The sequence below is a fragment of the Periplaneta americana genome, chromosome 9 (assembly GCF_040183065.1).
Source record: "Periplaneta americana isolate PAMFEO1 chromosome 9, P.americana_PAMFEO1_priV1, whole genome shotgun sequence".
Taxonomy (NCBI): domain Eukaryota; kingdom Metazoa; phylum Arthropoda; class Insecta; order Blattodea; family Blattidae; genus Periplaneta; species Periplaneta americana.
In genome coordinates this window covers 154,439,173-154,466,947 of record NC_091125.1, presented here as the reverse complement: position 1 = coordinate 154,466,947, position 27,775 = coordinate 154,439,173, and the positions used below count along the sequence as shown (strand labels likewise).

Here is a 27,775-nt window from a genome sequence, read left to right as displayed (position 1 = left end):
ATAATTTATCCATGCATTTTCTGTATGATCTCGGTCTTTTCAATGAAATGGAATAATCCTAAAAATGCGTATTCTTGATTTATATTAATCGCTTTTACATTATGTTCAAGGGACACTTAAAAGAAATATTTACATATTATATTTCAAATGATCGTTCTTGTAATTTTAAAATTACGAATAAATAATGTTTAACACACAAGGCTAGTTCACGGATACATTTATCGCAAGAATCAATCTATTTCGCATCTTACCGACCCTATCCAAAGAGAAAGACAAATTGAGGATGGCAAATCATGACTAGAGAAATATAGGCCTACTCGTCATAGTTGATCCGGCCCGTAGTAATATGGGTGATTAATGGTAGTCTTGTTTATTTAAACCAAGTTAGTAAGGTGTAATGGATAACTTAAAATATACTTTTGCAGTATTTATATTTTTAGGAGTGCTTAGTTGCTCTATATGTTTGTATGAAGATCAAATTGGAAAATTTGACTGGTAATTTTACAATTTAAAATAGTACCATATGTAACTTAACCTTAAACATTATAGAATCATGATATTCTTAATGGGAAATGAAATAAAAATTATGTAATCCCTTATTTCTCGAACAGTTGTAGAATATAATCAATAACGGTGTCATTTCTTATACAAGAATATCCGTATATTTCATTTTATTCTGTATCAACATTTTTACATAGCCTATTTCATGTTTATATTGTAGTACACATGTGGAATGTGTTTCTGTACCTACATATATTTAAAATTGCTGTCCTTTATAAGAAATCCCTACATTTTCTTACCTCTTATTTTGTGTGACCTGTTTTCTTGTTCTGGAACTATTTTAATTTGCTTCATGTTATATCTACAGCTTACTAGGCCTACCTATCTATTTCACTTTGAAACAATGGAAAATTAAGTCACTGATTTGAATATAATATCTTATTCAACATACTTGGGCCACAATGTGTCTTTTGTAATGTCTATAGAACTATGAAATATCACAATATAGGCCTATCATATAGCCTACTGTAACTTAGACTATGATCATGTTTCCATTGTTAACAGGATAAGCAAGTACTTTAACATTTGTTTTCTCCTGATCCAACAGGATGCCTTAAAAAAGGTCATGACGAAACATCGCGTAGCTATCATTTTAAATTTTCTGTTGATAATTGGATAGTTTTTTAAGTGATGTATTTATTAAGAAACTGGGTTGATTTACAGTGAATGATCATGAAATTAATTAACAATCCGATTTTTTTTGTCGTAGGCCTAGTACAAATAAAGAGAGGCCTAGGTATTAATTAAAATCTTTTTTTTTATTTCAGGAGACAAACTTATGTGGGGAAGTTAAAGTTTGCCAAATTAGACACTATCTCAACAGTTAAGAAAGTCTTCGTTGCCACTGAAGAAAATGTAGTTGCAGCTCTGAATTTAAAATCTGGTAAATTTTTATTGACTATATTTGTCACGTCTGCTGTCACAATATTATATTAAACATACAAACTCAGGAGCATAGGAATAGTTTACTTCGTTTACACTTCAATAATATACTCTGATTATTTAAGATAAGTGTTTAAAGAGAATTTGATTTGTGTGAAAAAAATGAAGGAAACAAAAAGGCAAGAATAATGATGAGCATCTGTGAATCTTTACTAATGTGGCTTCTAATGAATGGTGTGCAGGTCAGATTCTCTGGCGACATGTGCTGGAGAAAGCAGACCAAGGAGAAATCCAATTCATGGATAGTGATGATGACGAGATTGTGACTGTGTCGGGTGGAAGTGTTGTGATGGCTCGAAGTTGGGACCCTCACAGTGGCTACCTTAATTCGGAATGGACAGTCACACAAAACACAAACAGCAGGTACAGCTGACTTATAAGTAGAATCATAAAATTGAAATGAGATTTTGATTTGTTGTGATTATAACATTTCGATACATTCTGAATATTTCGCTATTTTGGATTCTGTTAAATCAGCATCTCACAATATTCAACATTGCATTGCAATAGTAGCCTACGTAATTAAATATACGATTGCTGATTAGAACCTAAGACATAAAGTATTATAGAAATAATTACATGATTTGTAGGATAAATATATTTTATAGTGATCAACTGATACTAATGATGCTGCATTCGAATGGTTGGAAGATAAATAATTGCCATTGTGATCTTTTCCAGGTTAATAGACACAAAATGGTTCCACTTCCAAAAGCAGTTATTCCAAATAGCTTCTGTAGCGCAGTCACATATAGCTGTTGCTGCTTACAATGTATCTACTGGTTTGAAAATATCTTCACAAGAAATTCCTGTTCCATGGATTGCAGAGGACACAAGGTATTTCTGTATATTAAAAATTGTTTATCTGAAAGGAGTGAAAATAACCCAACCAGATTTGATAAATATTTCTGAAGCTCTGTCATAAACTTCTGTGTTGATGTTCTCATTTAGTATGTACTTTTTACTTTTTTACACATTACTATAGGTAGGTGTGTGTGTGTGTGTGTGTGAGAGAGAGAGAGAGAGAGAGAGAGAGAGAGAGAGCATCCAGTTACATTAAACAATAATTAACCATATTGTTCTAACTCTGCGTCTAAAACTTGTGTGTGAAATTTAGAGACTTGTTTAGTTTTGTTAACATGTCTTGTCAACAAAGTGATGCATCAATACCAATACACTGAAATAACCTCATATGAAATGTTCGAGAGTTAAGTGAATACTAATAAATCTCAGTAAACCATACATACTGTACAAACGTCTAAATGTGATCATTATTTAATTTGGAGAGAATCAAAGTGTATAAGCTGATGTGTAGAGATAAATATAAGTATTTATAGGAAGTGAGAGTAGTGTGAAAGGATTAGGTGTAAGTGGAATAGTGAGAAAGTGAAAGTGAGCGCAAATAGGAATGAGTGAAAATAGTGAAAAAGGGTTAAGAGAAACGAACAAGTGACAGCATAAAATTAGTACTAACATTTGAAAACGTTGGAACAGTAAATGAATATAAGAGAAAGTTAGGAGAAAAGGTCAAAGAACAAATAGGGCAAATAATTCAATATGATAATTTATAGAGAATAAATAAGTGAAATTGAAATTTTAGTGAACAGTAGTTAGAGGAAAATGGGGGTTTGAAAGGCGTATATAATTAAGGTACAAAGTGTAATTGGGAGTTTTTGTGTAGACGTGTACTGCAAATAATGTGTTACTGTAATATGTTAATGGTGGCACCGGATACAGAAATGTGAGGTACACCATTATATGTAAAGAAGTGCATATCATATCATATCATATCATATCATATCATCATATATCATATCATATCATATCATATCATATCATATCATATCATATCATATCATATCATATCATATCATATCATATATCATATCATATCATATCATATCATATCATATCATATCATATCATATCATATATCACATCATATCATATCATATCATATCATATCAATTTGGAGAGAATCATGTAGTGATTGGATTGCCTGTTTCTAACGAAGTCATTTGGTGGAAAAATGCAACTGTTACTGTAGAACAGATGCTGTGTTCTTGTTTAAGGTGTGTGTTGGCTGTCCCCTACTTGGCGTGCTTGGGGAGTGTGGGCCCAGACACCGTTCTGCATGTCATCTCCCTAACAGGCTCTGTGGTCCAGACCAAGTCCCTGTCTGCTTTATTAGAAGGCAAGGTGGCTGGAGAGCTGGAGTTGGTTGGGGGATCTAAGCCAGTTGTGACCGTCACTGCAGTGGGTGCCTCAACCAAGCATATCCTCCTGCTGGACGCAAATGGGTTCAAGCCTTACCCCCACCAGCTTCCAGCAGAATCAAAACTGTTCATTGTGCCATATGAGAATAGCAACATATTACTTCAGACTTCGTACTCAGAAGTGGTGAGTGAGTCTTTGGTTGTCTCATTCCTAATTTCTTTTATAGTTTGTAAGAGATTAAAAGTCACAGGTCATATTTGTACATTTTTGGAATAAAATAATTACAGTCAATTGAAAATAATAATACAATTTTGGACCGCTCTAACTCCACTAGAAATTGACCTAGGATGAAACTTCTCTCGCCAAAATGTGGTAACTAATTACACTCAGTAATTACAATTAATAATAAATTCATAATATTAATAATAAAGTAATAGTAGCAATATATAATCCTTTTGAGTCCCATGTCGGGTGACATCCGACACTGCAATATCCGTGTTGCAGACCCATGGTGGGCAGCATCAGACACATTTCTCGCGCAAAGTGACTGCAATATTTTAATCCGTGTCCCATGTCAGATGACGTCCGCCACTGCAATATCCGTGTTGCAGTCCCACGGTGGGCAGCATCCGACACATTTCTCGCGCAGACTGACTGCAGTATTTAAATCAGACTGCAAAGGGTTATCAAGGAGCATCCTAAATTAAATGAATCACTTAATATAATATAGTTAATTAAAGTAAATCTAATTTATATCTTAACCCTAAGTTCAAACTTAAAACCACGAGTATATATGATATGTTTATACATGTACAAGCACCTTTCAGCACTACACTCATTTCTCTATCAATTCACTTACTGCACTGGAACTATGAAACATTTCACTGACACTATCCTGATTTCACTAACACTTCAAAAACATTTCACTGTTCAAATACTTTGCACTACTACTGTAAACAATAGCACTTCACTGACACAAACACACTTCACTGACTTCACTGATACAACATTTCAAATAACAAAACATCAATTACACCCTTATTATTCCGTAGAATTGTACTTACTATATTAACCTCAAATCACTAGCCTAGACCCCATTACAAGCAATTTAGGACGTTCACTATAACTCACACCCATTCACTATAAATCTGTCTCAGTTCTCTGCCACTATAACTCTCAGAATTTACTTTTCAGCTCACTACACTTTCACTACAACACACTGCACACCCAATATAAATCACTGGAGATTCACTATGTTTCTCTGCTTATTCACTATACTTGTAAAACCACAAAATAGTCTGCATTAATGTATTACCGTCTATTAGTAAAGTCCTTAAGCCTATTTTTAAATACATTTTTGATTATTGGTAAAGCCTTTAGTAAGTCTGCAGGTAGAGCATTCCAGTCCCTGATAGTACGATTGAGAAAAGAAAACTTTCCAGTGTCTGTCCTCTTGTCTTCTTTCCCTCAATTTATGTGCGTGGTCATTCCTTGAAGAGTAATTTGGGGGCTGCACCCTATTCTTTATTTCGCTCCAGGCAGGCTCATCTCTGTTTGTTCTATTAAAAGAGAAGGGGAATTTTCACTTTGAGAGTGAACTTGGAGTTCATTTATTTTCCTGTACAGTGGATTTCGAGACGTATTCTGTCACAGGAGCAACTAGCAACATTTTGTACTGCATGCACGCATGAACATACGGACTGGCAAACAGGAGATAAGTTGATGAGTACTTATTGGTTGTTTATGCACTGTAATTCAATATAGATGGACAGACATGAACTGTTTGGCGCATAAAGAACAGTGTGGGTTACATATGCTCGTATTGTTTTTTAAAAATGAAAGATTTTAAGTTTTCATTGTGATTGTGTTCAGGAAAAGACTTTTGGGTATTCCACTATATGGTGGGGCTTAATATCTTTTTTTTTTGTATTCATTGATTTCTGCTGTACCCTGTGTTCTAGTGTACTGTCAGGTTTTCTATATCCAGTACAACCCCTATTTGTCACTTTTCATGGGATCAAAGAAAAAGTGCTGTAAATTGAGGGAAATGGTTCAATGGTATAATAGCACAGTAACCTACAAATCTCATAAGAACTCTCCCATAGAATAAAATTACATTGTTAGTTATTTTTTGTAAATATGTCTGATATTTTAGTTTTTCCTTTATGTTTCACAATGACTTTATCTGTATTGTCGGACCATCGGATCTATGCCCCTTCAGCGCTGTCGTCGTTCTTGGAAAAGTTAACGCCTCTACTCACCCCATTCCACCCGTTTCTCTCCCACTACGTCAAACACCAGGCCACGAACCTTGCCGAATAGGGATGTTGCCAAACTTCCGTCAAACAGTATCATGTCTCTTGAATATTGCTTATAATACTCTAAGGTTAATTATTACTTATTCATAATTTAATTTAGGTAGGTCTAATGACGCTGATTGACTTATGCAAAATGCTATTACTTGCTTAATAATATTTCTTTCACCACTACGTGCTACAGTATTCATGTTGAGTTGACAACACTGGACTGCAAGTGCAAATAAACTGTCCCGTAAGAAGGCTCAAAATTGTGAGTAGTGGGGGAGAGAAAGAGAGAGGGATAGAAAAGAGAGAAATAGGAATACAGGGGGAGAAATGAATTGCCGAGGCTGAAAAGGAATTAAGGTTCAGTTCGCATATCTTACGGGGGCACAGATCCAATGGTCGGACTATAGTTATAGTTCATAGATTTCTCGCATGTAGTAGGAATGTGAAGTTTATGTACTATAGAGTAGTATTGCTACTTTGTATATATTTAACTGTGCCCCCATTAGAGCCTGTGGGCCTAGGCCTGGTTTTGATATAGTTACACATCTTTACTTAGTCTCTCTTTCGATTGACAGTCTTTTGTTATACTTGTTTCAGTCATTAGAACTGTTGGGGTCTGATCTGGAGACTGGCGAGGAGCTGAGTGATCTTGTAGGGAAGTTGAAGTATCCGAACGGACTGGGTGAAGCTGATATTGTAGCTGCTGCTTGCTCACCAAGGAAGGACAAAGGGAGAGGTTGTCGGATATTACTGGCAACTGATGATCATGCTATTGCCTTAATTTTTCACCCTGGAAAGTTTGTGTGGATACGAGAAGAGGCATTGGCGTCAATTGCTGCAGTCGAGGTCTTAGATCTACCTGTGTCTGACACAGATGCGGCGATTGAGAAGGAATTTGATCACAAAGAGAGTAAGTATCTTAATACAAAAAAGCATAATTGTGTATACAGTGGAAGTCTGAATTGACAACTGTCAATTGCATAGAAGCTTCGGGATGTCAGTCAATTAATTATTTGAAAGAATATGCATGGATGCATTTCAGAAAATATTTTGAAAATACAGGGTGTCCACATGAAAACTTTACAACTTGAGATGTAAATAACAAATTATTGAGACACGATATCAGGATGAGGTTTTCAGCATGTTAATGAGAAACTGTCAAAGTTTTTATAGGAATTTTGTTGGATTGTCGAAATGTGTTTTTTGGTTGCAAGTGTGAATTTTGGTGAAAACTGAAATCTGACAGTGAAGGAGATGTGGACACATCAGGAGATGGCACAATGTGTATCCTGGTTTATCGAGATATGATCAGAGACAAGGTGCAACATCATGTCCAGACTCAATATGGAAGAGAACCGTTATCACGGGCAACAATCCAGGAATGGCACCAAAAATTTATGGAGACTGAGAGTGTGCTGCAGCAAAAGGACAGTGGGCAGTGAAACCCAAGTGTGGAGGACATAGTGCATTTGTCTGAAGTCCTAGTAAGTTCATTCGCAGTGCCGCCAGGGAACTGAACTTGCCACATTTGACTCTCCACAAAATCCTTTACAAGAATCTGAGGTTGTACACGTACAAAGTTCAGCTAGTGCAAGAGCCAGATGATCGTCCATGCCACACAGCATTTGCTATCGACATACTGGCTAGAATTGACACCAAGGAAGGATTCCTTTGGACAAATGCACCTTGCACACATTCAATGTCCTCCACACTTGTGCTTTGCTGCCCATTGCCCTTTTACCCCAGCAAACTCCCAATCTCCATAAATTTTCAGTGTCACCCTTGGATTGTTGGCTGTGATGGCGGCTCTTTTCCATATTGGGTCCGGATGTGACATTGCAACTGTGTATCTGTTCGTGTCTCAATAAACTAGGATACACATTGTGCCATCTCCTGAGGTGTCCACTGTCAGATTTTAGCAAAATTCACACCTGCAACCAAAAAACATATTTCAACAATCCAATAAAATTCCCATAAAAACTTTGACAGTTTTTGATTAACATGCAGAAAACCACATCCAGGTATGTTTCAATAATTTGTTTTTTACATCTGAAATTGTAAAGGTTTCAAGTGGACATTCTATATTATTTTTGAAGATGAAGTTATTGTGTCGATAGAATTTATATTCAATATATCATTTTGTAAAATTAATATATTTTAATAATTTGAAAGATCACTCCATTTATGCTGCCAGTTGGAGTTTATAGTGCTGAAAAAGTAACAAATAATTCATTGGTTCTTGCCAATTAAAATACTTGATATGCAGTGAAAAATGAAATTGGTAAAAACAAGAAAAACCATGTATGACTTGAGGCTTTCCCGGCATTTGATGTAGAATAACTCTTCTTGGATTCTCAGCCAGGTGAGTTGGAGATTAGCTTCCAAGCTTTCGACGGCTAGCAGTGCCATCTTCTTCATTCCCTGAAGAAGATGGCAGAGCTAGCCGTCAAAAGCTTGGAAGCTAATCTCCAACTCACCTGGCTGAGAACCCGAGAAGAGTTATTCTAAGAAAAACCATTTTGACATAAATATAAATATGAGCTAGAAAGGGCTAGCAACAGTTTTGACTCACTTGCAGCTAAATAAATTTGATTCAATTAATAATTATATATAATAATAATAAGTTTTCAGTCAAATATACTTTTACAAATTTGTGAGGTCAGATAAGTGTATTTGACTGAAAACTTATTATTATTATATATAATTATTAATTGTATTCACACTTTTCTGAATCAACATGTCTTTCAAATTTGATTCATCTTAAGCCATTAATCAGGATGCTTCAACAACTCGAAATGAATAATACTACATAAATATTTCTTGTTTCATTGCTTTTCTATGCTGCCAGTGGATTTAGGGGTGTCATGTAAGTACTGGGTGTATTTTGCATGACTTCAGCCTTCTCGTTCATGTGTGTTAGTTTGCAGTGTATGTACATTTTATAAAGAGCACTGTGTGACATTTCCCCAAAGAAATTGGTCACTTTGTTTCACTCTTTCCATTTAAGAATAGCTAGAATTGGTTAGTTGTCACTGATTTCATCCTCTACCTCAGAATCTTGTCATCGAGCATTTTGAGCTCTCTCTGAATAAAAAATGAAGCATGCCTCCATGACATGGTGCACATCTTCGACATTTTCAGGATGCAGTAATTTTTATATTTTTCTGTTTCAAAAGTTGGTTGGAATAATATTTTCCTTATGAGATACTGGTAGTCCTCTTTTGTACTGTTAATATTTTTAGTTTTTGCTTTGTGTCTGTAATCATTGTTAATTATATATTAGATATGAAATTCAGTATTCTGTTAATCAAATTACTGCATTTTCTGTATATCTAATCTTGATCGTAGAATATTTATGTAATTCTTGTTTGTTCTTGTTCTTTAAAATGACTTCCCCCTTCTCCGCACAATGATGGCAACAATGTTCCTATTTCTTGTGCATAATTTCTGTTACTCTGAGTAGCAAGTGTGTACTCATAGCATGTTCTGTTGCAGGAGATAATCTCAGCATGTATATGTGTAACGTTTGAAGTTCGTTGAGTTTCACATAATTCCTGTGATACGTATTTCTTTTTTACAAATGCATTCACCAATAAAGTTTTCGTGTTTTATTTAACATTTTCAATAGAATTGTGTGTGCCCCAGTAACCCAGTCATTTTGTGTTTATTTGCACACTATATACAAAGAAAGTATATTTGTCTGAACTGATGTAACAATAGGAAAACTAATGTTTCAGCCCTTTTAGTGTTAATATAAAAAGCAATAAATCTATATGTTGGCCGTAGTTTCATAAGTGACTTCATTTTTTAGTAAAAATTATTTCAGTATCAGTGATCAGCCCTGAGTAAGATAAATTCTATGGAAAGTTTCCGAACTGAAGTAAAACAAACTGGAAAATTATTTAGGACTGTGTGCAAATGCTGGAGATCACTTACTTACTGGCTTTTAAGGAACCCAGAGGTTCATTGCTGCCCTCACACAAGCCCGTCATCGGTCCCTATCCTGAGCAAGATCAATCCAGTCTCCATCATCATATCCCACCTTCCTCAAATCCATTTTAATATTATCCTCCCATCTACGTCTCGGCCTCCCCAAAGGTCTTTTCCCCTCTGGCCTCCCAACTAACACTCTATATGCATTTCTGGATTCGCCCATATGTGCTACATGCCCTGCCCATCTCAAACGTCTGGATTTAATGTTCCTAACTATGTCAGGTGAAGGATGCAATGCGTGAAGCTCTGCATTGTGTAACTTTGTCTATTCTCCTGTAACTTCATCCCTCTTAGCCCCAAATATTTTCCTAAGCACCTTATTCTCAAAAACCCTCAATCTCTGTTCCTCTCTCAAAGTGAGAGTCCAAGTTTCACAGCCATACAGAACAACCGGTAATATAACTGTTTTAAAATTCTAACTTTCAGAGTTTTTGACAGCAGACTAGATGACAAAAGCTTCTCAACTGAATAATAACAGGCATTTCCCATATTTATTCTGCGTTTAATTTCCTCCCAAATGTCATTTATATTTGTTACTGTTGCTCCAAGATATTTGAATTTTTCCACCTCTTCGAAGGATAAATCTCCAATTTTTATAGTTCAATTTCGTACAATATTCTGATCACGCGACATAATCATATACTTAGTCTTTTCGGGATTTACTTCCACCCCTATCTCTTTATTTGCTTCAAGTAGAATTTCTGCGTTTTCCCTTATCATTTGTGGATTTTCTCCTAACATATTCACATCATCCGCATAGACAAGAAGCTGATGTATCCCATTCAATTCCAAACCATCTGTGTTATCCTGAACTTTCCTAATGGCATATTCTAGAGCAAATTAAAAAAATTAAAGGTGATAGTGCGTCTCCCTGCTTTAGCCCGCAGTGAATTGGAAAAGCATCAGATAGAAACTGGCCTATAAAATGCTGGAGATTACCTTAAATAATTTTTGTATTACATTCTTCAGGATTTCTTTTCTGACTTGCCAGTTTTAAAGCAATTCCAAGTTATTTTAAATGTTTTACTCGTATTTTGTAACCCCTTTTATCTACTTTTATTTTTATCATTCACACCTGTGAAGTAACAGTTATTACATCTGACCATGAAACCAGGGTGACACGGTTCGAATCCTGGTTGGAGCAAGTTATCTGGTTGACGTTTTTACCGGAGTTTTTCCTCAACCCGATATGAGCAAATGCTGGGTAACTTTCGGTACTGAACCTCGGACTCATTTCACTGGCATTATCACTATTTCATTCAGATGCTAAATAAACCTGAATTGTTGATACAGCGTCGTAAAATAACCCACCAAAAAAAATCTACTTTTATTACGACATATATTTATTAAACACAAGATGTTCTGTTTCATTTACCTAATGATTTTTTTTTTTTTTTGCATGTTATTAAAGGAATTAATTTAATTCATCTACTTAGGAGTTACAACGAATAATATTCAGTTCAAAATGGATTGTTTAGGTATCAGAACATGTTGTGCAGAAGATATTTTGTAACTTACATGACTTCTTTGCAGCTGGATTCTTGGGGATGTTCGTTCACCGGTTAGCCAGTCAAATGTTGCAATTGCGATTGCTATTGTTGACAATCCTTGGCCTTGGAGAGCCTCCTTCTGCTGGTCAGAGGGCAGGCCTGGTTAGAGATGAGTTTGGACTACACAAGATGATAATAGCAGCGTCATCTGCTGGAAAGGTGAGGTGGCAGTTCATCATAAATTTTGTATAAAAGAACATAAATGAAACTTAAATTTACAGACAAATATTTAGCATTTGACCAGCCTCATGGTCTAGTGGTTAGAGTTTCTGGCTGTAGTTCATGAGGTCCCGGGTTCGATTCCCGGCTAGAGCACAGGAATTTTTCCTTAAAGGGGATTATTCCTGTGTTCGTCCATGGTCTGGAATTTAGGTTAAGTTTAGATTTAAGACCTCTCCTGGCACCACATTATCATAATCATCCTATCATATCATCGGGGTAATGTAACTCCGCCTTCCAGGCGCCCCAACCTCAGAAGTGGGTTACAACTAAGCCAATACCAGGAGAGAAGACCAGAAATGTCGAAAAGACAACCTGGTGGCATTGGATTAAAAAAAAAATATATATTTAGCATTTGTTGTGTGCATTATGTAATCATGTACAGAAATGATTCTTCATCATCTTAACACAGGATAATTGCTGTCACAATTAGTTCATGTCCACCGCTCTGGAGTAACGGTTTGCATGTCTGACCATGAAACGAGCAGGCCCAGGTTCAAATCCTGATTGGGACAAGTTACCTGATTGAGATTTCTTCTGGAGTTTTTCCTCAACCCATTAAGAGTAAATGCTGGGTAACTTTCGGTGCTGTGTGCTCTGGACTCATTTCATTCAGATGCTAGACAAGCATTCCAGTTGATAAAGTGTCATCAAATAAACAGTTAAAAATTAATTCATACATAATTATTATTCTTTACACATTAGACCATTTGGTCCGTTCTGATTTTAAGAGTTTTTAATCTGGTGTACCATTCTTGTTATGAGACGACTCCTGGGTCTGTATCCTCCTGATTTATAGTTTAAAATTATTTTTGGACACCATTTTTCTGCCATATATTGTGAATGCTGGAACCTTTCTTTCCTTGTTTTTTTCTGTTAGACTAAATACTGGTAGCTCATATCTATAGTCCCGTTGCTCTTATTTCCGGCAGCCAATCACATTTAAATGTGTGTGTCTTGTGATTTGCTGATGATATTATGCATTTCCTAAGGCTCGATAAATACTTAATATAATCGCCCGCCATTTTGGCTCTTTCGTTGGCGTTCACAGAAAGCACACAAGGACGTTATTTGCTGCTCAATTATTTGCTGAATTACAGTGCATTTGATTTATTATCATAGGAGCTACGACATGATAATGTTTAACGATGTGGCAAATAGATTCTTCGTCTGGTATCTCGACAACGAAAGAACAAAAATGGCGAATGATACTACCTACATAGACTTTATAGAGCCTTCACTTCCTAAGATGTAAGCAAAGAGGAGGAGTCACACCGGGAATAACAGCATCGCGACTATAATGTCTGAATCACTTTTGTTTTTAATCCTTAATAGTAAATCCTGAAAGTGATTGAAGAAATCTCATCTCTACTGTTTTTATTTTACTTATAAATATATGAATAGTTTAACGTCATATTTGTTTTTTATCATAATTAACTTAGTCGTAGCTTACTCATTCACTCACTTAGATGAGAGTCTGTTGCAGTGGAAAGTCTGTAGGATTTCTGGTAGAAGAAGTGGCAGTGGGTAAAGTTTTCTCTGAATTTTTTAGGTTTTCTTTTCATTGTTATTCTGAAAGTGCACGATTTTCATAGTTATTTCACAAATGCTGAAGTTCAGAAATGCCATTAAATAATATGCTCTTCAAAAATAACAGACACTTTGTACTGTGCTGTTAAAGTTATGTTTAAATTCATTATTCATTCTGTGCACCTGCACTTAAATTAAATATTTTAGTGATAAGTCTGAGTTCCATTTTACTGCTAACAATTGAAATATGATTTGTTTCAGATATTTGGAATTGATAACTTGAGTGGTGAGATCATTTGGCAGCACCGCTTGGAAAATCTCATACCTTTTGTGGACCAAGCCACTGGAAAGAATCACATGCCATTCTTTGTACAGAGGACAACACGACACTTTCCGAACCCAGCCCAGTGTGCCTTGTTGCTCAGGCATAAGGTACAGGTTAATTACTGTAGGCGTGACATTTCGTAGAGGAATATTGAGTTATAATTTTAACCATTCGAACAAATAAAATAAGACAAAACAATTCTGACATAATGTTTGGTTGTTTGAGGATATGGAATTCTTTAATAAAGAAAGTTTTCCTGTTTATAGTGAGGGTCACATAAGAACAGTTGCTAAATAGCAAATATTGCCGTCTTGTCAGTGTTGCCAACTGTTACCAGATATCACATGATCCTACGTACTAAATGACTTATTTACTTACTGTACTTTATGTTGGAAGGTTACTCTAAATAATCCAATAATTTGTAACATATTTTCGTAGGAAACTATATGAGAAAGGAATCAACATGTCAAGTATTTTGTCTGGCAATACGAAATTCATTGGTTTGACTAAACAATTGACTCACGAGACCTAACCTAAAAATGTATTTTGTTTGACCACATGAAATTATTAGTACTAACTCCGAAAACTTACCTGACTATAGTCTTGAATTATAACCACAACACAACACAAAAAATAACTATTATGTATCCATATTAATACTGATATTAATTAATTATTAGTATGTTCATATTTCATTAGTTTCCAGTAACTGGCTCAGAAATCTAGTACAATTTTAATTTCGTGGGACTCCAGTACCGACAAATATTGTCGATATTTGTCTCAGCTGCCAACATACCAATTACAAAATCACTACCATTTGTAGTACAGTAGCGTGCAAATTAATCCGAACACGAGATATTTTTTACATTTTCTGTCATTGTTGGCCTCACAGCTGCTCATACCGCTTTAATTGACATCTGTAGTACGTGTAATTCCATTGTTGAAGGTCTGTCATTATTTTTTTATAATATGTGACATTTTGCCTGTCGTTTTGTACTTACAAGCATTTCAGTTGTGTTGAAGACTTAATACTGCAATCCTGTGTACATTCTGTCGTTTTCACAAATGGATACAACTCCACGAAAACGGTCTAAAATTATAACATTAGCAGAGCATTCTTCTATGACACAGAGGCAAATTGCTGCAGAATGTCACATCGGTTTGGCTACTGTTAATTCGATCATAAAACGATACAGGGAGACTGGATCCATCACACCCCAGAAAAAAGGAAACTGTGGCCGGAAAAGGAAGACTTCACCTGCAGATGATCGTTTAATTGTCAGGAAAAGTAAATTAAATCCTAGACTAACTGCTGTCAACTTAATCCGCGAGTTAATGGCTACCACTGGGGCGAATATTCACGTCACAACAGTGCGGCATAGGCTTTTGGAAGCTGGACGAAGGGCTCGTAAGCCTATTAAGAAGCAACTGCTAACCCCTGTTATGTGCAAAAACCGCTTAATGTGGGCAAAATTACATCAACACTGGACAGTGAATGACTGGAAGAATGTACTTTTTTCCGATGAGTCTCATTTCGAGGTCCACGGCCACCATGTTTCTTACGTACGGAAAGGATCCGAAAAAGTAACAGCAGCTCATCTCCAACAAGCACCCAAATACCCCCCTAAAGTAATGTTTTGGGGTTGTTTTACACATGAAGGGCCTGGAGCATTAATACCTATCAAGGGAATGATGAATTCTGACAAATATATTCACTTATTGGAAACCAGAATCGTACCCCAGCTGCAAAAATCATTTCCGGATGGCAGAGGTGTGTTCCAATAAGATCTGGCACCATGCCATACGTCTCGAAAAATTACAGAATTCTTCAACAAGAAGAATATTCAGGTACTCCCCTGGCCAGGCAACTCACCCGACATCAACCCCATTCAGAACTTGTGGTCAATTTGCAAAAGAAGAATGCAAAAAATGGATTGTTCTACAAAGGAGAAGATGATTTCTGCCCTCATTGGTGTATGGTTTCGCGATGAAGAAATGAAGAATATTTGTGGGAAATTAGTGGAATCCATGCCAAATCGTCTCAGGGCTGTTATTAGGAACAAGGGAGGCCACATAGATTACTGAGGTATGTCTTAGATCCTTTTTTTTTTTATCCCGTTTGAGTGTTTTTGCATAAATAATTACGTTGTTCGGATTAATTTGCACGCTACTGTATTTATCAGTATCGAAATTCGAAACGAAGTTGGCAAAAGAAAATTCAACTGCAAACTAGAAAATCACCACAGTCCACTAGAATACTGTATGTAGTAATGGGGGAAAAGTGGTTAGATTTCACTCTTAGGGTATGAAGTAAGCTGACCTGGACTATATGTATGAATGATATAAATATGTAGAATTCTCCTGCATAACAGTTCATGGACAATGTTTAAAAATATACTTTCAGAAAGATAGAAAAAAGAAAATAAAATTGAAACAGAAAATAGTAATATACGTTACAAGAGCGGTATGTTGACATTTTCATGGTCGAGGAAAAGAGTGAAAAAGCAAAACGTAGTTGAGCTTTTTTAATTTCCAAGAACATGAAAACAAACATACCGCTCGTGTATCGTACATTATTTTGTGCGAAGATCGTTTATTACATACCTGAAAGACGAATTTCTAATTAGTTACAATGAAATATCCATGTTGGTTTCTGTTTAATGACGGCAACTTCGGAAAACCAAAATATCTTTCTTCAACATTGTTGCTATAAAATGTTTTCTGTGTTTACTATACTCCAGCAGGCCGTGATATACGTCTGTCTTTTTTTTCCCTCCAGTCTATAAATGCGAACTTAAAACAAACGGTAAGGTTATGTAATGATTTATTTTTCATTTTAATATTTTAACAATATTATTTATATAACATATTGCAGTAATAACATCCGCATCTGGAATCTTGTTGATTTTTTCACGGCTTCCTTAATGTTACTTGTATCAGGAATGCAATAGGTTTCGTGGGGTAGTAGACTTTACTTAATTTTTGCAAATATCTAAAAACAATAATCAACATTGCAATTTAGGTGAAATTGCAGTGGTAAGTTTCCAATTTATAATTATTACTATGTTAAATGTCTCTAAAAATAATATGTTAAAAGCCTAAAGCAGTAAAATTAATGTCGCGCTTAAGCGGTAAGAAGAGGGAAATTGTTATGTGTGTTACGTTGGGAATACTGAATGTGGTATTTCACACTTACCGCGTATTGGTTCTGTGCGGAAAACAAGCAAATACGTACGATCTCGCACAAACATTATTGTAAGCACTGAAACATAAGGTAGAGGACTCTTGGAAACAGCACTCAGAAAAGTCAAGAAAGGTAGCAGTAGCCTTGTTCAGACTGTCTGCACAAAATTAACGTTAAAGACTTATTAGAATACACTATCTACAATAACATTGACAGCAGAATGACGAAAGATCATCTCCTCAATCTTCAATAGTAAAACCAGAACTTTGCTAGAATGCAAAACAAATAGAATAACAACTAAAGTCAGCACCACTGAGGGGAGGAAATGATGTGGAGACAAAAGCGTGGTTATTTTTGAGTAACTTAAATGATACTTTTCTCCTTGACTTGTATATTGACTTCATTTCCAGGTGACAGGTGAAGGGGTGCTGTTTGTGTTCAACCCCATCACAGGCCAGCCGCTTGCAGAGCCTGGCGGACTCATCAAACTCGGCTACAAAGTGAAGCAGACATTCCTACTGCACCAGCCCAACAAGGAGTTCCTGCGGGGCATCCTGCTGTTGGACAGCCAGGACAACCTGCACGTGTTCCCAGAGAGCACGCGCAATGTGGCTGCCAGTGTGGCAGCCACAACCTTCATCTTCACAGCTGACAGCAGCTCTGGCCTGCTGGTTGGCTACTCTCTGGCACTGAGCACGAAGCAGGTTCGTGTCCAATGCTAAGGCCCATAACAAACTTGCGGAGTTTTCGCCAGCGAGAAATGTGTTGCGAGAAAATTAAAAAATTGATAACATGGATTCAAATGGACGTCCACACACTGGAAGAGATTCTCGCTCAAGGCAAAAACCTCGCGCGAGTTTCTCGCTGGAATCGGTAGCTCAGCGAATTTTCTTGAAACATTTATCAAAGATGTTTGACATTTATACTCTTTATGACGATTGAATGTAGAATTGTGTTGTTTTTATTTGAAAATGAGGAAAGATGGCTGATAATTGCAGTCAGAAACTTATCAAACTTGTACGACGTCACCCATAGGCCTATTTATATGATACATAGGATGAAAACTATAAAAACACGAAACTTAAAGAAGAAATCTGGAGACAAATATCAGATTATCTGAAAATAAATAGGGCTATATTTTATTTTGATGAGATTTAATACTATTGATTAAACATTTTAAATAATGTATTTATATGTCTTAACAGTTTACGTAATTTTAATCAGAATATAGCAAAGAATTCTCTATCATATCATGAATGGCAAAAAAAAAAAAAAAAACTGTGGTCCATTGAACCTGAAATAACGCCTAAACGTATCATCATTCAAATCGAAACCAGTGTCCAAAACTCGCCCTTATTTTCGTAAGATAGAATGTGATTTTCAGATATTTCTGGCTTTAATTTTAGGCCTACTTTTTCTTTTCATTAACAAAATATGTTCATGTAACTCCATTTCCTCATCATCTGAATATCCAGATTCAACATAGCGTTCGTACGTAATTTGTAAAGTACGACAATATACTTACAGGTTATATATTTAAGTACGACAATATACGTAAATACATAACCTATAATATTTCCCCCAACGAGTGATTACTATAATCAGAAAAATGCTTTCTGTCTCAATGCAGTGCATAGATGATCATAGCGAGATGTGATCTGTGATAGCGAGAACTCGCCAAGTGTGTGGAGGAAGGCTCTTCGCCTCTTTCTCGCTCTTCAAGTGTGTTACGGGCCTTAAGGGGAGAGGGAGAGGATGGTGGAAAATCAGTATATCAGGTCGAGATACTTCCGTTCTCTATCTGCAGAGTTGCCATGAGTCCTATGCAGTGCAACTAATTATAAATCTGATTTTGTTGCAGAAGTTGGTAGCAACTCGAGTGTGGGAAATCAAACTGACACAGGGCTCCCAGCACATCACAGCTGTTGTCAGCAAGAACTCCATAGAGAAAGTGCACTCACAAGGCAGAGTGCTGGGGGACCGCAGCGTGCTGTACAAGTACATCAACCCCAATCTGGTGGCTGTGCTCACTCAGGGCTTTGACCCAGTGCACAAACGTATGTATCACCCACCTTCAGTTACAAAGAAGAAGCTGTTAATAGATTTAGTAACTAACTGGAGCTCAATTTGTACCTCTTCTGAAACTAATGACTTAGACTCTGAGGGTGCTATGCATAGACATTTCGCTAGCCCACGCTACGAGCGTGCTAAACTAGCCCCGGCTATTGACTGATTGTTTGTACAGGATTCATATCATATCATATCGCTAACACTGGTTTATGAATATGAAAAACGTTAGTTCGCTGATCATCCACCAGAAGCCCGTGCTAAGAATGTCTATGAATACTGCCCATAGTTTTACCAAAAACTTTATTTAGGGGATCAAACCCTGTATTGGTATACAGCAGCACTGTTCTGCTCTGTACGCTGGTCAAGCCCACTAGGTTATTGGTATTGTGCTACCTCCAAATTTCTGCGAGGGTGACAAATGGCCAGCAAATTTTGTCTGGACTCCTCTATCAGGAAGACGGTTCTTTTACGTGTCATAATCTACGACACAGCTTTACTTCCCTCCCAGAAGAAACAATGCTTAGGATTTTATCACTCTTCAAACTTTTGTCCTCAGTCAAATTTGATCCCGTCAACCTTGGAACCAGTAACTGACATGGTAATTGCAAAATCTTCAAGGGTGACGTCTGGATATGGTGATGATGAAGATGATTATGATGATGATGATTATATTTAGAGTCCTTGAATAAACGAATAATTAGGATCTCTTATTTTTTTTTTATTAGAACTATGTGTGACTTTGCTTAAAATTTCAAAATATTGGTACACCTTAATATGGAAACACTTATTACAGAGTTTCTGAACATCTACTTGGTGGATGTGGTGTCAGGGTCAGTGGTGTTCTCCATCACGCACAAGAGAGCCCGAGAGCCTGTACATATTGTCCATTCCGAGAATTGGCTGCTGTACAGTTATTTCAGTGACAAGTCCCGCCGAACCGAAATAGTCACGCTGGAACTGTACGAGGGCAAAGTGCAGAGTAACACCACAGGTAAGTGTTGGGAGATTGTATCCCTATGTATACTGAAATATGACATAGGATGAAACTTATATTTCTCTCTTCTATAATTCGATATATACAATAGGTCGAGACGTAGATGGGAGGATAATATTAAAATGGATTTGAGGGATTGTAGAGACTGGATTAATCTTGCTTAGGATAGGGACTGATGGTGGGCTTATGTGAGGGTGGCAATGAACCTCCGGATTCCTTAAAAGCCATTTGTAAGTATGGGATGAGAATAAGATGGTAGCTGAATCATAGTCATGCATTAACAGACCTTCGGAACATAAGATGGATTTATATTTTATACAGACTTTTTTAAGAATGAAGTACGTGTTATAGTCCAAAAATACAGTATGTATTTTTATTTTATGATAATACATGAGATGTTAAGTGAAATGTTATTTAGGGTTTTAGTTCTCTAATTGTAAATGAATGAATAAATTGAAAGGTCGGTGTGATTATGAAGGAGAAAACATTTGAAAAGACCCTGAAAAAGATACATACTATAAAAGTTTCGAAATGCGTAATTCAGGAATAGAAATGGTGTAATTTTGTCGATAAAACAGAGTGCCAGAGAGAGAGCATTTATTAAAAGTTATTGTGAAATAATCATGAGAGCAGAGTGAAAGATTGAAACAATAAATGCATTGTCTTTACGTAATTTGTGCTCATGTTTTCTAACATTTGTATGGCATTTTCAGCATTTTCTTCAGTCGCTGCACCATTACAACCAATTGTTGATCGACAGGCCTACATTCTCCCAGGCATGATAGAATCTATGAAAGAAACTGTAACGGAAAAAGGAATCACAAGTAAACACATTCTGGGTGAGTGAAGTACACACTGTAATTTCTGAGCAAAATCTTCATCTGTTACAAAGCAATTTCATGTTCATTTTGAGCTTATGAAAATATTTTCCTAAATTATTTATTTAAACACCTCATATATTTGTGATGATCATAAACATTTCGCCACACAGAAATATATTTTCATTTACAAAAATTTAGCTTTAGGATGGATGCAAGTTGTGTTTAATACATTTATGTACAGTCTACCTAACTGGCAGAAATTGGTGAAGTAGCTTTTAAATTAGTAATAGTGATCGTGGTGAAAAGACATAATACAACATGCAGGTCATTGCTGTTCCATTTTATCTCTTCATTCAATTTATAGAGCTAGGATACTAGATTCTTATATAAATTAAGCTCGTCATTTCTCTGGATGTACTTCAGCCTTTGGCTTATTGTGCTACCTATATTATATTAACCCTATATCCTTAATTAAGGAATAAAGTCTAGTTATGGAAGTCGGTTCAAGGTCCTCTGGTTCTAGAAATGGTTTCCCAAAGATAAGATAACTCTTGCGAGTCAAAGCCTGACAGGAGCAAATAATATGACGGGCTTTTTCAGTTTTCTTATTACATAATCTACAGTCTAGGTTGCCCTCAAACACACCCATGCTTAGAGACACTGAAATTTCGTGACTCACGAAAATTTAAAAACATTATAAAATTATGAGAAACGTGTTTTTAGATAATTTGTAACATATTTACGTGTATTTCGACACATCACATACCCGCGAATTTTTTAAAATTTGCCTCTGTCAACGAATTTCTACTTTTACTCGAGAAATTTAATAGCATCTAGCGAAAAATCGAAAATTAAAGCCTTTATTCCTCCGCGCTTCTTTTCCCCCCCCTACATTCAGCAATTTATTAACGAAGTACCAAAACAAATATGTTCACACTATAAACAGTATCACGCCATTATGGATAAAATGCCATGCTGACCTAAGCAAATTAGTGCTGACCTTTCCCTTGGTGATGTAACGATGATAGCCACGAAAACCCGAAAGTGAGCGCTATTTTCATGATGATGTAACGAGAATACCCGAATGCACAAAGCTACATCTCGTCTCGCAGGCCCATTATCTCCATATCTCCACACTCCAGGTTCGTTCCAGTAGTATGAGGAGAAGAGTGACGTAGTACGTTTGAGAAATATTCACTGTTGGCGAAACTCAGTTTAAATGAACGGATCAAACAATTCTTTCAAGATGGAATGAAGAGGTCTGGAGATAATATAATGTTGTGCAATAAGCGAGTTGCATGGGAAGCTACTATTTCTTTTTCCCCTCGCGTACTAATAAAACTGTAAACAGTACCTGTTCCCATACTGAGCCATTTTAATTAATGTATAGATGATCACAGAACCCAAGAATTTAATTATTTCACTCAAGAATTTTTACCTTTGTCACTCAAGAAATTTAGGCGAGTTTATTCAATAAAATTTGAGAGTCACTACTCATTCTATTAAGATGCTTTTTCACAGGAGCATGGTCTGTGAGAAAAGCTGTGATTGTTCCCGGCTGAAATCTGTTACAGTGAAGTAATATTTTAGCTCTTTTGTTACATGGTGTGATAATGAATTGTTTCCCATGTTTAATTCCTAGGTTTTGAGGTTCCACCCATTGTGTTGGCTACCAGTTTTATTATCAAGCTACCTACTGGTATCCCTAAGTTTTCTAGATCCTTGGACTTAAAAATCAACTACCCAGGGTTCTATATCTTTTACATATAAGATTAAGAGAGTGACTCAGAATACAGTACGCAGTACGTAATACGCACACTGCTCTCCTTTACATCCTCAAGCTGATGCTCGCGTTTCTTTGACAGTCCTGTTTTAATAAATGAGATTGAAGGGTTATGTGATTGAGTTGTTAATTGTCATTCTAAGTCCTTGTGATTGCATTATCCCTGGTAAGCAGATATCAAAATCTTGGACTGATGGCAAGACTAGTAGGTTTTCAGGAGTTTTCTTAGCACCATTTTTAGCCAGGGTATTTGCAACTTCCTCAGTTATCCTTTGATGACATTAATTTAATTAGTGCAGATGATTCAGTACTTGTCTGTAAGAGCATTTGTGGTTTCCATTTGTGTATTTTCTTGGCATGAGAAAGTTATATATATCACCCTTACTTCCATACCGTGTCTTTAAACTAATCATTTGAATCAAATGTTTGTAAATTGTCTGAGTGATGATGTAATTAATCGGTGAATATTTCATTTCAGTTGCTTTGGCCAGTGGAGGCATACTGGAAGTTCCATGGGTGTTTGTAGACCCTCGTCGGCCAATCACAGTTACTCCTGAGATGCGAGAAGAAGGTGTGATTCCATATATGCCAGAGCTGCCGATGCCTTCAGACGCCATCATTAACTACAACCAAACTGTGCAGAGGGTCAAAGGCATACATACTGCTCCCAGTGGTCTTGAGTCTACCTGCCTTGTCTTCGTGTATGGATTGGGTACGTGTTCGTTATTTATGATTTTAATATGCACCAGTTAGTATCTCATTTAGTAACGGTGTTCATTCAGAGATAAGAACAGTTTAATCAAAATCATTTGTAATGGTTTTATTCTAATGCAAAATCTGTCTGAAGTATACCATTCCAACCCAAAGGAGTTAACAATGGTCTTTCCATTTCATCTGTGGATGATGTTCTTTGTCTCTCTATCTCTTTCTTTCTCTCTTTTTATAAAAAAAGCACTCCAAAACAATCAAATCGAAAAACTCCTTGAAAAGGCTTGCACTGGTGCAAAAGAAAAACTTAACTATATAAAATAGTTGCGAGGACAAACTGAGGAAAAAAAAAATATATATATATATATATATATATGTATATGTATATGTATAGTGTACTGTGTACATATATAATTTGTTTCCAAGAAATAGTCTGCCCAGGCATCCTGGGTTGCCAAAAACACAGAATAACACACATATAAGAATAGTAACGATTACAGTAAAATTGAAATGTGAACTAGGAGCTTAAATTTAAGAAATAATACATTTGTACATATATTTGTAACAATCACACACTAACGAATAGAAAGGGGGGGGGGGGATTATGATATTCCGTATAAATGATTTTTCAGAATTGCCATGACTGTTTGAACAAGCATCTGCATAGAATTGGAATATATGTCTCCTAACTGTCCATTGTGCAACTCAAATCAAGAAATGGATTCAGAACATCTCAATATCTGTGTGTCAGTGGCTAACCATGACAATATCTTTGAAAAATATTGGAATGCAAGAGGTCAAATGACTTTATTGTCAAATGCCTGGCATTAGAAAACAACAACATAAAATAAAAAACATGTTCTCCATGATGCTCTTATCAGCTAGATCTGTAAACATATACAAACAAGTCTTTGACCTCCTTTACCATACTGGATTACTACTGTCTGACAGCACAACACGCAGTTAATAATAGACACTGATCTAGTTAAATTGTACCGGTAAATTAAAAGTTACTGCTCTGCCTGTACTGTAGTGTAAGCTAGTACAACACACAGTTCATAGTAGACATTAAGGGTGCTATTCATAGACATTTCGCAGCACGTGCTACGAACGTACTAAGGTAGCCCCTGCTATCCACTAGTTACTAGTACAGAATTCAGATCATATCCTATCGCTAACATTGGTTTATGAATACGAAAAACGCTGATCATCCACAGGAAGCCCGCACTATGAATACGGCCCTTATATAGTTAAATTTGACTTATCTATAAGTAACGAATCTGTCTGTATTGCAGTGTAAGATAGTATAACATCACAGTCTAGTATATTGTGACAGCGACGTGAGATTCGAACTCACGACCAGCGTCCCGCGAGAGAGAGCATATCGCGTGGGCTTCACGGGGAAAGGGGAAAGGGGCCTACACGCGAGGGGAGGCTGCGCGCGCAGCTGCTACTTAACGCAGTGAATGTGGAACGACCTTCCCGACTATTCCAGAAATCCGTCGAAGTGGAAGACTCGCGAATTTTCGAGGCTACGTCGCTGTGGTTATAAATTACGGTCGCGAAGGAACGACAGCAGAGTTTTCAGTTATTCAGTCAGTGAGTAAGCCAGAGCAAGCAAGCCAGACTTGTGTGCCGGAGTTCGACTCGAGTGTGCGTCCGCATCTGCGTCAGCATCCGAAGGCCTGAGTTCGAGTGCAGTGGACCGCAGTTGGAGGGACCTGAGTTCGAGTGCAGTGGACCGCAGTTGGAGGGACCCGAGTTCGAGTACAGTGAACTGTCTCTGAAGGTCTGTGGTTCGAGATATTGTGAACTCCAGTGACTGAGATAGAAGAACTGTGAACTGAGAACTGGTAGTTCTGATTTGTAAATAGTGCTTTGTAAATATTAGTTAAGATTAACAGTTCATTGTTGTTCGTACTAGTCCAAGTAAATTGTCATTGGCGTCGGTGGAGTGCTATAACGAATACGGTGTTGAGTGAAAATTCCAATTGTTGCCGAGAGCGTTTAAGGCGAATTGTAGAAAGGAATTATTGTTGTGAGGAATAAATTACATTGTTGTAACTAATAAAATTCACAATATAGTCACGAAGCTTGAGTTGATGAGGGTGCTAGGAACAATAGACTGTGCCGGTACTATTTCTCATTGTCTGTAATGAGGTGATAGTAGGGGTCCTAGTGGTTAGCAACTATCTATGGATGCATATTCCCTACATATTGAGCTTCGTGACTGTATATACTAGACAGTGGTAACATACAATTAGTTTTATTCTTATTATTCCAATGGCGCTGACTCTAGAGGTTATATGCAGTATTTATCTACCATTCCAATAGATTATTGAGAGAGAAAGAGACCACAGTTCTATCTTCCTCTTTTATGGCTGAGCAGGTCAGGAAATGGTCCTTTGTCATTATGGAGTCAGGGTTATTGCAGATGGTGAATTTTTAATGTTAATCTTGTGGAGGTGTGCTGCTTTGTATTTAATCTGAACATGGCTACTGCTTCCTTCTTTAATTTATTTGAAAACTGCTTCCTTGTTTCTTGATTTATTTGAAAATGCTTCTATGTTTGCTCTATGTTGTTCCAGGAATTAGTTTCTGCTAGTTTTTTCTGTTCAGCTCTGATCTTGCAGTTGATTTCTCCTGTAATATTCTTATAGAATGACGTGAAAGCTGTTGGTTTCGTTGTTGAAGGGATGCTCATAATTTTGCTAGAAAGTTTATGTGTGTTGGTATCCATTGAAAGAATATTAGTTCGTATGTAATCACTTGGTTTAAAACTATTAGTCTTCATTTTTAGTTTCGTTAGTGTATAACAGTCAGACTTCGTTTTTCCTCCCAAAGGAAAGGGTCCTGAGGAACACTGTAGAATTGTTCACAGATAGTGAGAGAAGGAAAATGAAAAAAATAGCTGGAATGAAAGTAATAAATACAAAGTAATTTTCATATTTCCTTGCAGATCTGTTCTATACCCGAGTTGCTCCTTCTAAGACATTCGACCTCCTGAAAGAAGACTTCGATCACTTTTTGATAACAGCTGTACTGTTGGGCCTCACAGTAACATCGTACATCACAAAGAAGCTGGCATCGAGGAAAGCACTGAAACAAGCGTGGAAATGACTTCACATAAACTGTAGCTGATTGATGCAGTGAAACCTGCTTTGGGCATGGAGTGAAACCTTCCAGTTCTAAATAGAGGTTGCTTATATATTAAACTTTTGCTCTTGTTTGCCTACAGGACCATTGCCGTCTTATTTTTATATTAAAAAATCGTAATAATATTCTCTACAGACAGCTTAGTTATTAAGACGATGTAGATGTGCATCCAGTATTCTACGTAGAAAGCATTTTTTTTTTTGAGGGGAAGATGGCTTTAAGCATTAGGAAGTAAAAGAGAAGTTAAATCTGCACATTGCAAATAAGAGCTTATTTGTAGTTTTTTAAATAATGCCAAGATTAAGATGAAGTCAGTGGTGAACAGTAAAGCATTTCTGAAGCCATTCGAGTGCCCTGAAGCAGGTTTCATTGTGTGGGTTGGGGTTGGTGGTGGTTATGGACACTTTTTACACAGAACACCATATGAAATGTTTTGTTTTTAAAACGTACCATATTTATTTGAATATGAGGTCCTGGAAGAAAGAAGTAACAGAGGAGCGTGTTCATTATTTGTGAGGACAGAACAGCGTGTTGAATCTGCAAGTAACTAATTTGAGCGATTATTAATGAATTGTGAGATGGTTATACAGCATTTGTTGGCATGTGATAACGAGAATAAGTTTGTGAACAAAGACTGTGATTTTTATGAGTATATATACTACACAGATATTAAAGTGTACAGAGGGACAGGATTCTGATATTGGGATAAATATGGTGACTGAAGTTCAGTACAGCTAACTTTAACATCCAGTGCGTACAGCTCCTTAAAACAAACAGTGAGAAGATGGAGATTCTTAAGTTATTTACGATTTTGTGTGAATGTGTTCTCAGTAAAGTTTGCACCTATTTTAATAGTCTAATGGAAATGGTAATGTTGAGAAGCAAGAAACGTGTCCACATGCCACGGAGCACCATCCTCTGCACTACAGCATGGAGGAAGGAAACTGAATGAGACTCCAGTGTACAGTGCATGAGAAATAAGGTTGTGATTGGCGTTTCCTGCTGCACAGTGTTGTCACAACTCCTATTAGTCACTGTCTGTCAGTCTCCAATTGTTTAACACCAAAAGCTTCTTCTTTGTTACTGTCACTGTTTTTACTTTTGGAGAACTGCTGAGATAATTGGATTATATGAGTATAAGATATAAAACTTAATCAATTAATGTGTTACGTTGTTGAACTGTGAACAAAACAGAACATTCGGAACTGGAAGTAGAATCCAGGGATACAATCCAATATGAACTGTGACAATGCTGATGAGTGCTTGATCTCTTATATCACGCCTGGGTCATGAATTGTGATTGGGCAAGATGATGCTGAGCTTCCACACGTGCATGTTCGCCCAGGCAGTGTCTATCACAACCTTATTTCTCACGCACTGTAGAGCTGAAAAACAAAATACTATTTCACTTTTGCT

The 27,775-nt window shown here is 36.6% G+C and overlaps 1 protein-coding gene across 2 annotated transcripts; it reads left to right on the top strand.

The window, feature by feature from the left end:
• Positions 1-318: 318 nt before the first annotated feature.
• EMC1 (ER membrane protein complex subunit 1) lies at positions 319-26,561 on the top strand. Of its 2 annotated transcripts, XM_069836163.1 has the most exons (15): positions 319-495; positions 1,329-1,444; positions 1,686-1,866; positions 2,185-2,340; positions 3,576-3,903; positions 6,624-6,936; positions 8,875-8,892; positions 11,553-11,728; positions 13,580-13,750; positions 17,238-17,531; positions 18,689-18,884; positions 19,691-19,888; positions 20,605-20,730; positions 22,974-23,207; positions 26,163-26,561. In XM_069836163.1, exons 1-15 carry the CDS (start codon positions 398-400, stop codon positions 26,321-26,323), a joined length of 2,766 nt encoding a protein of 921 aa, XP_069692264.1. In that variant the 5' UTR covers positions 319-397; the 3' UTR covers positions 26,324-26,561. The 2 variants fall into 2 exon arrangements, with proteins under 2 accessions (XP_069692264.1, XP_069692266.1); XM_069836165.1 differs by lacking the exon at positions 8,875-8,892.
• The last annotated feature ends 1,214 nt before the right edge of the window (positions 26,562-27,775 follow it).

Bases quoted from the DNA above. Each gene is read 5' to 3' on its own strand.
- EMC1 (XM_069836163.1), top strand. From the start codon at position 398: ATGGATAACTTAAAATATACTTTTGCAGTATTTATATTTTTAGGAGTG. The intron at 496-1,328 runs GTAATTTTACAA...TTTTTATTTCAG, and splicing joins CAAATTGGAAAATTTGACTG to GAGACAAACTTATGTGGGGA. The intron at 20,731-22,973 runs GTGAGTGAAGTA...ATTTCATTTCAG, and splicing joins CACAAGTAAACACATTCTGG to TTGCTTTGGCCAGTGGAGGC.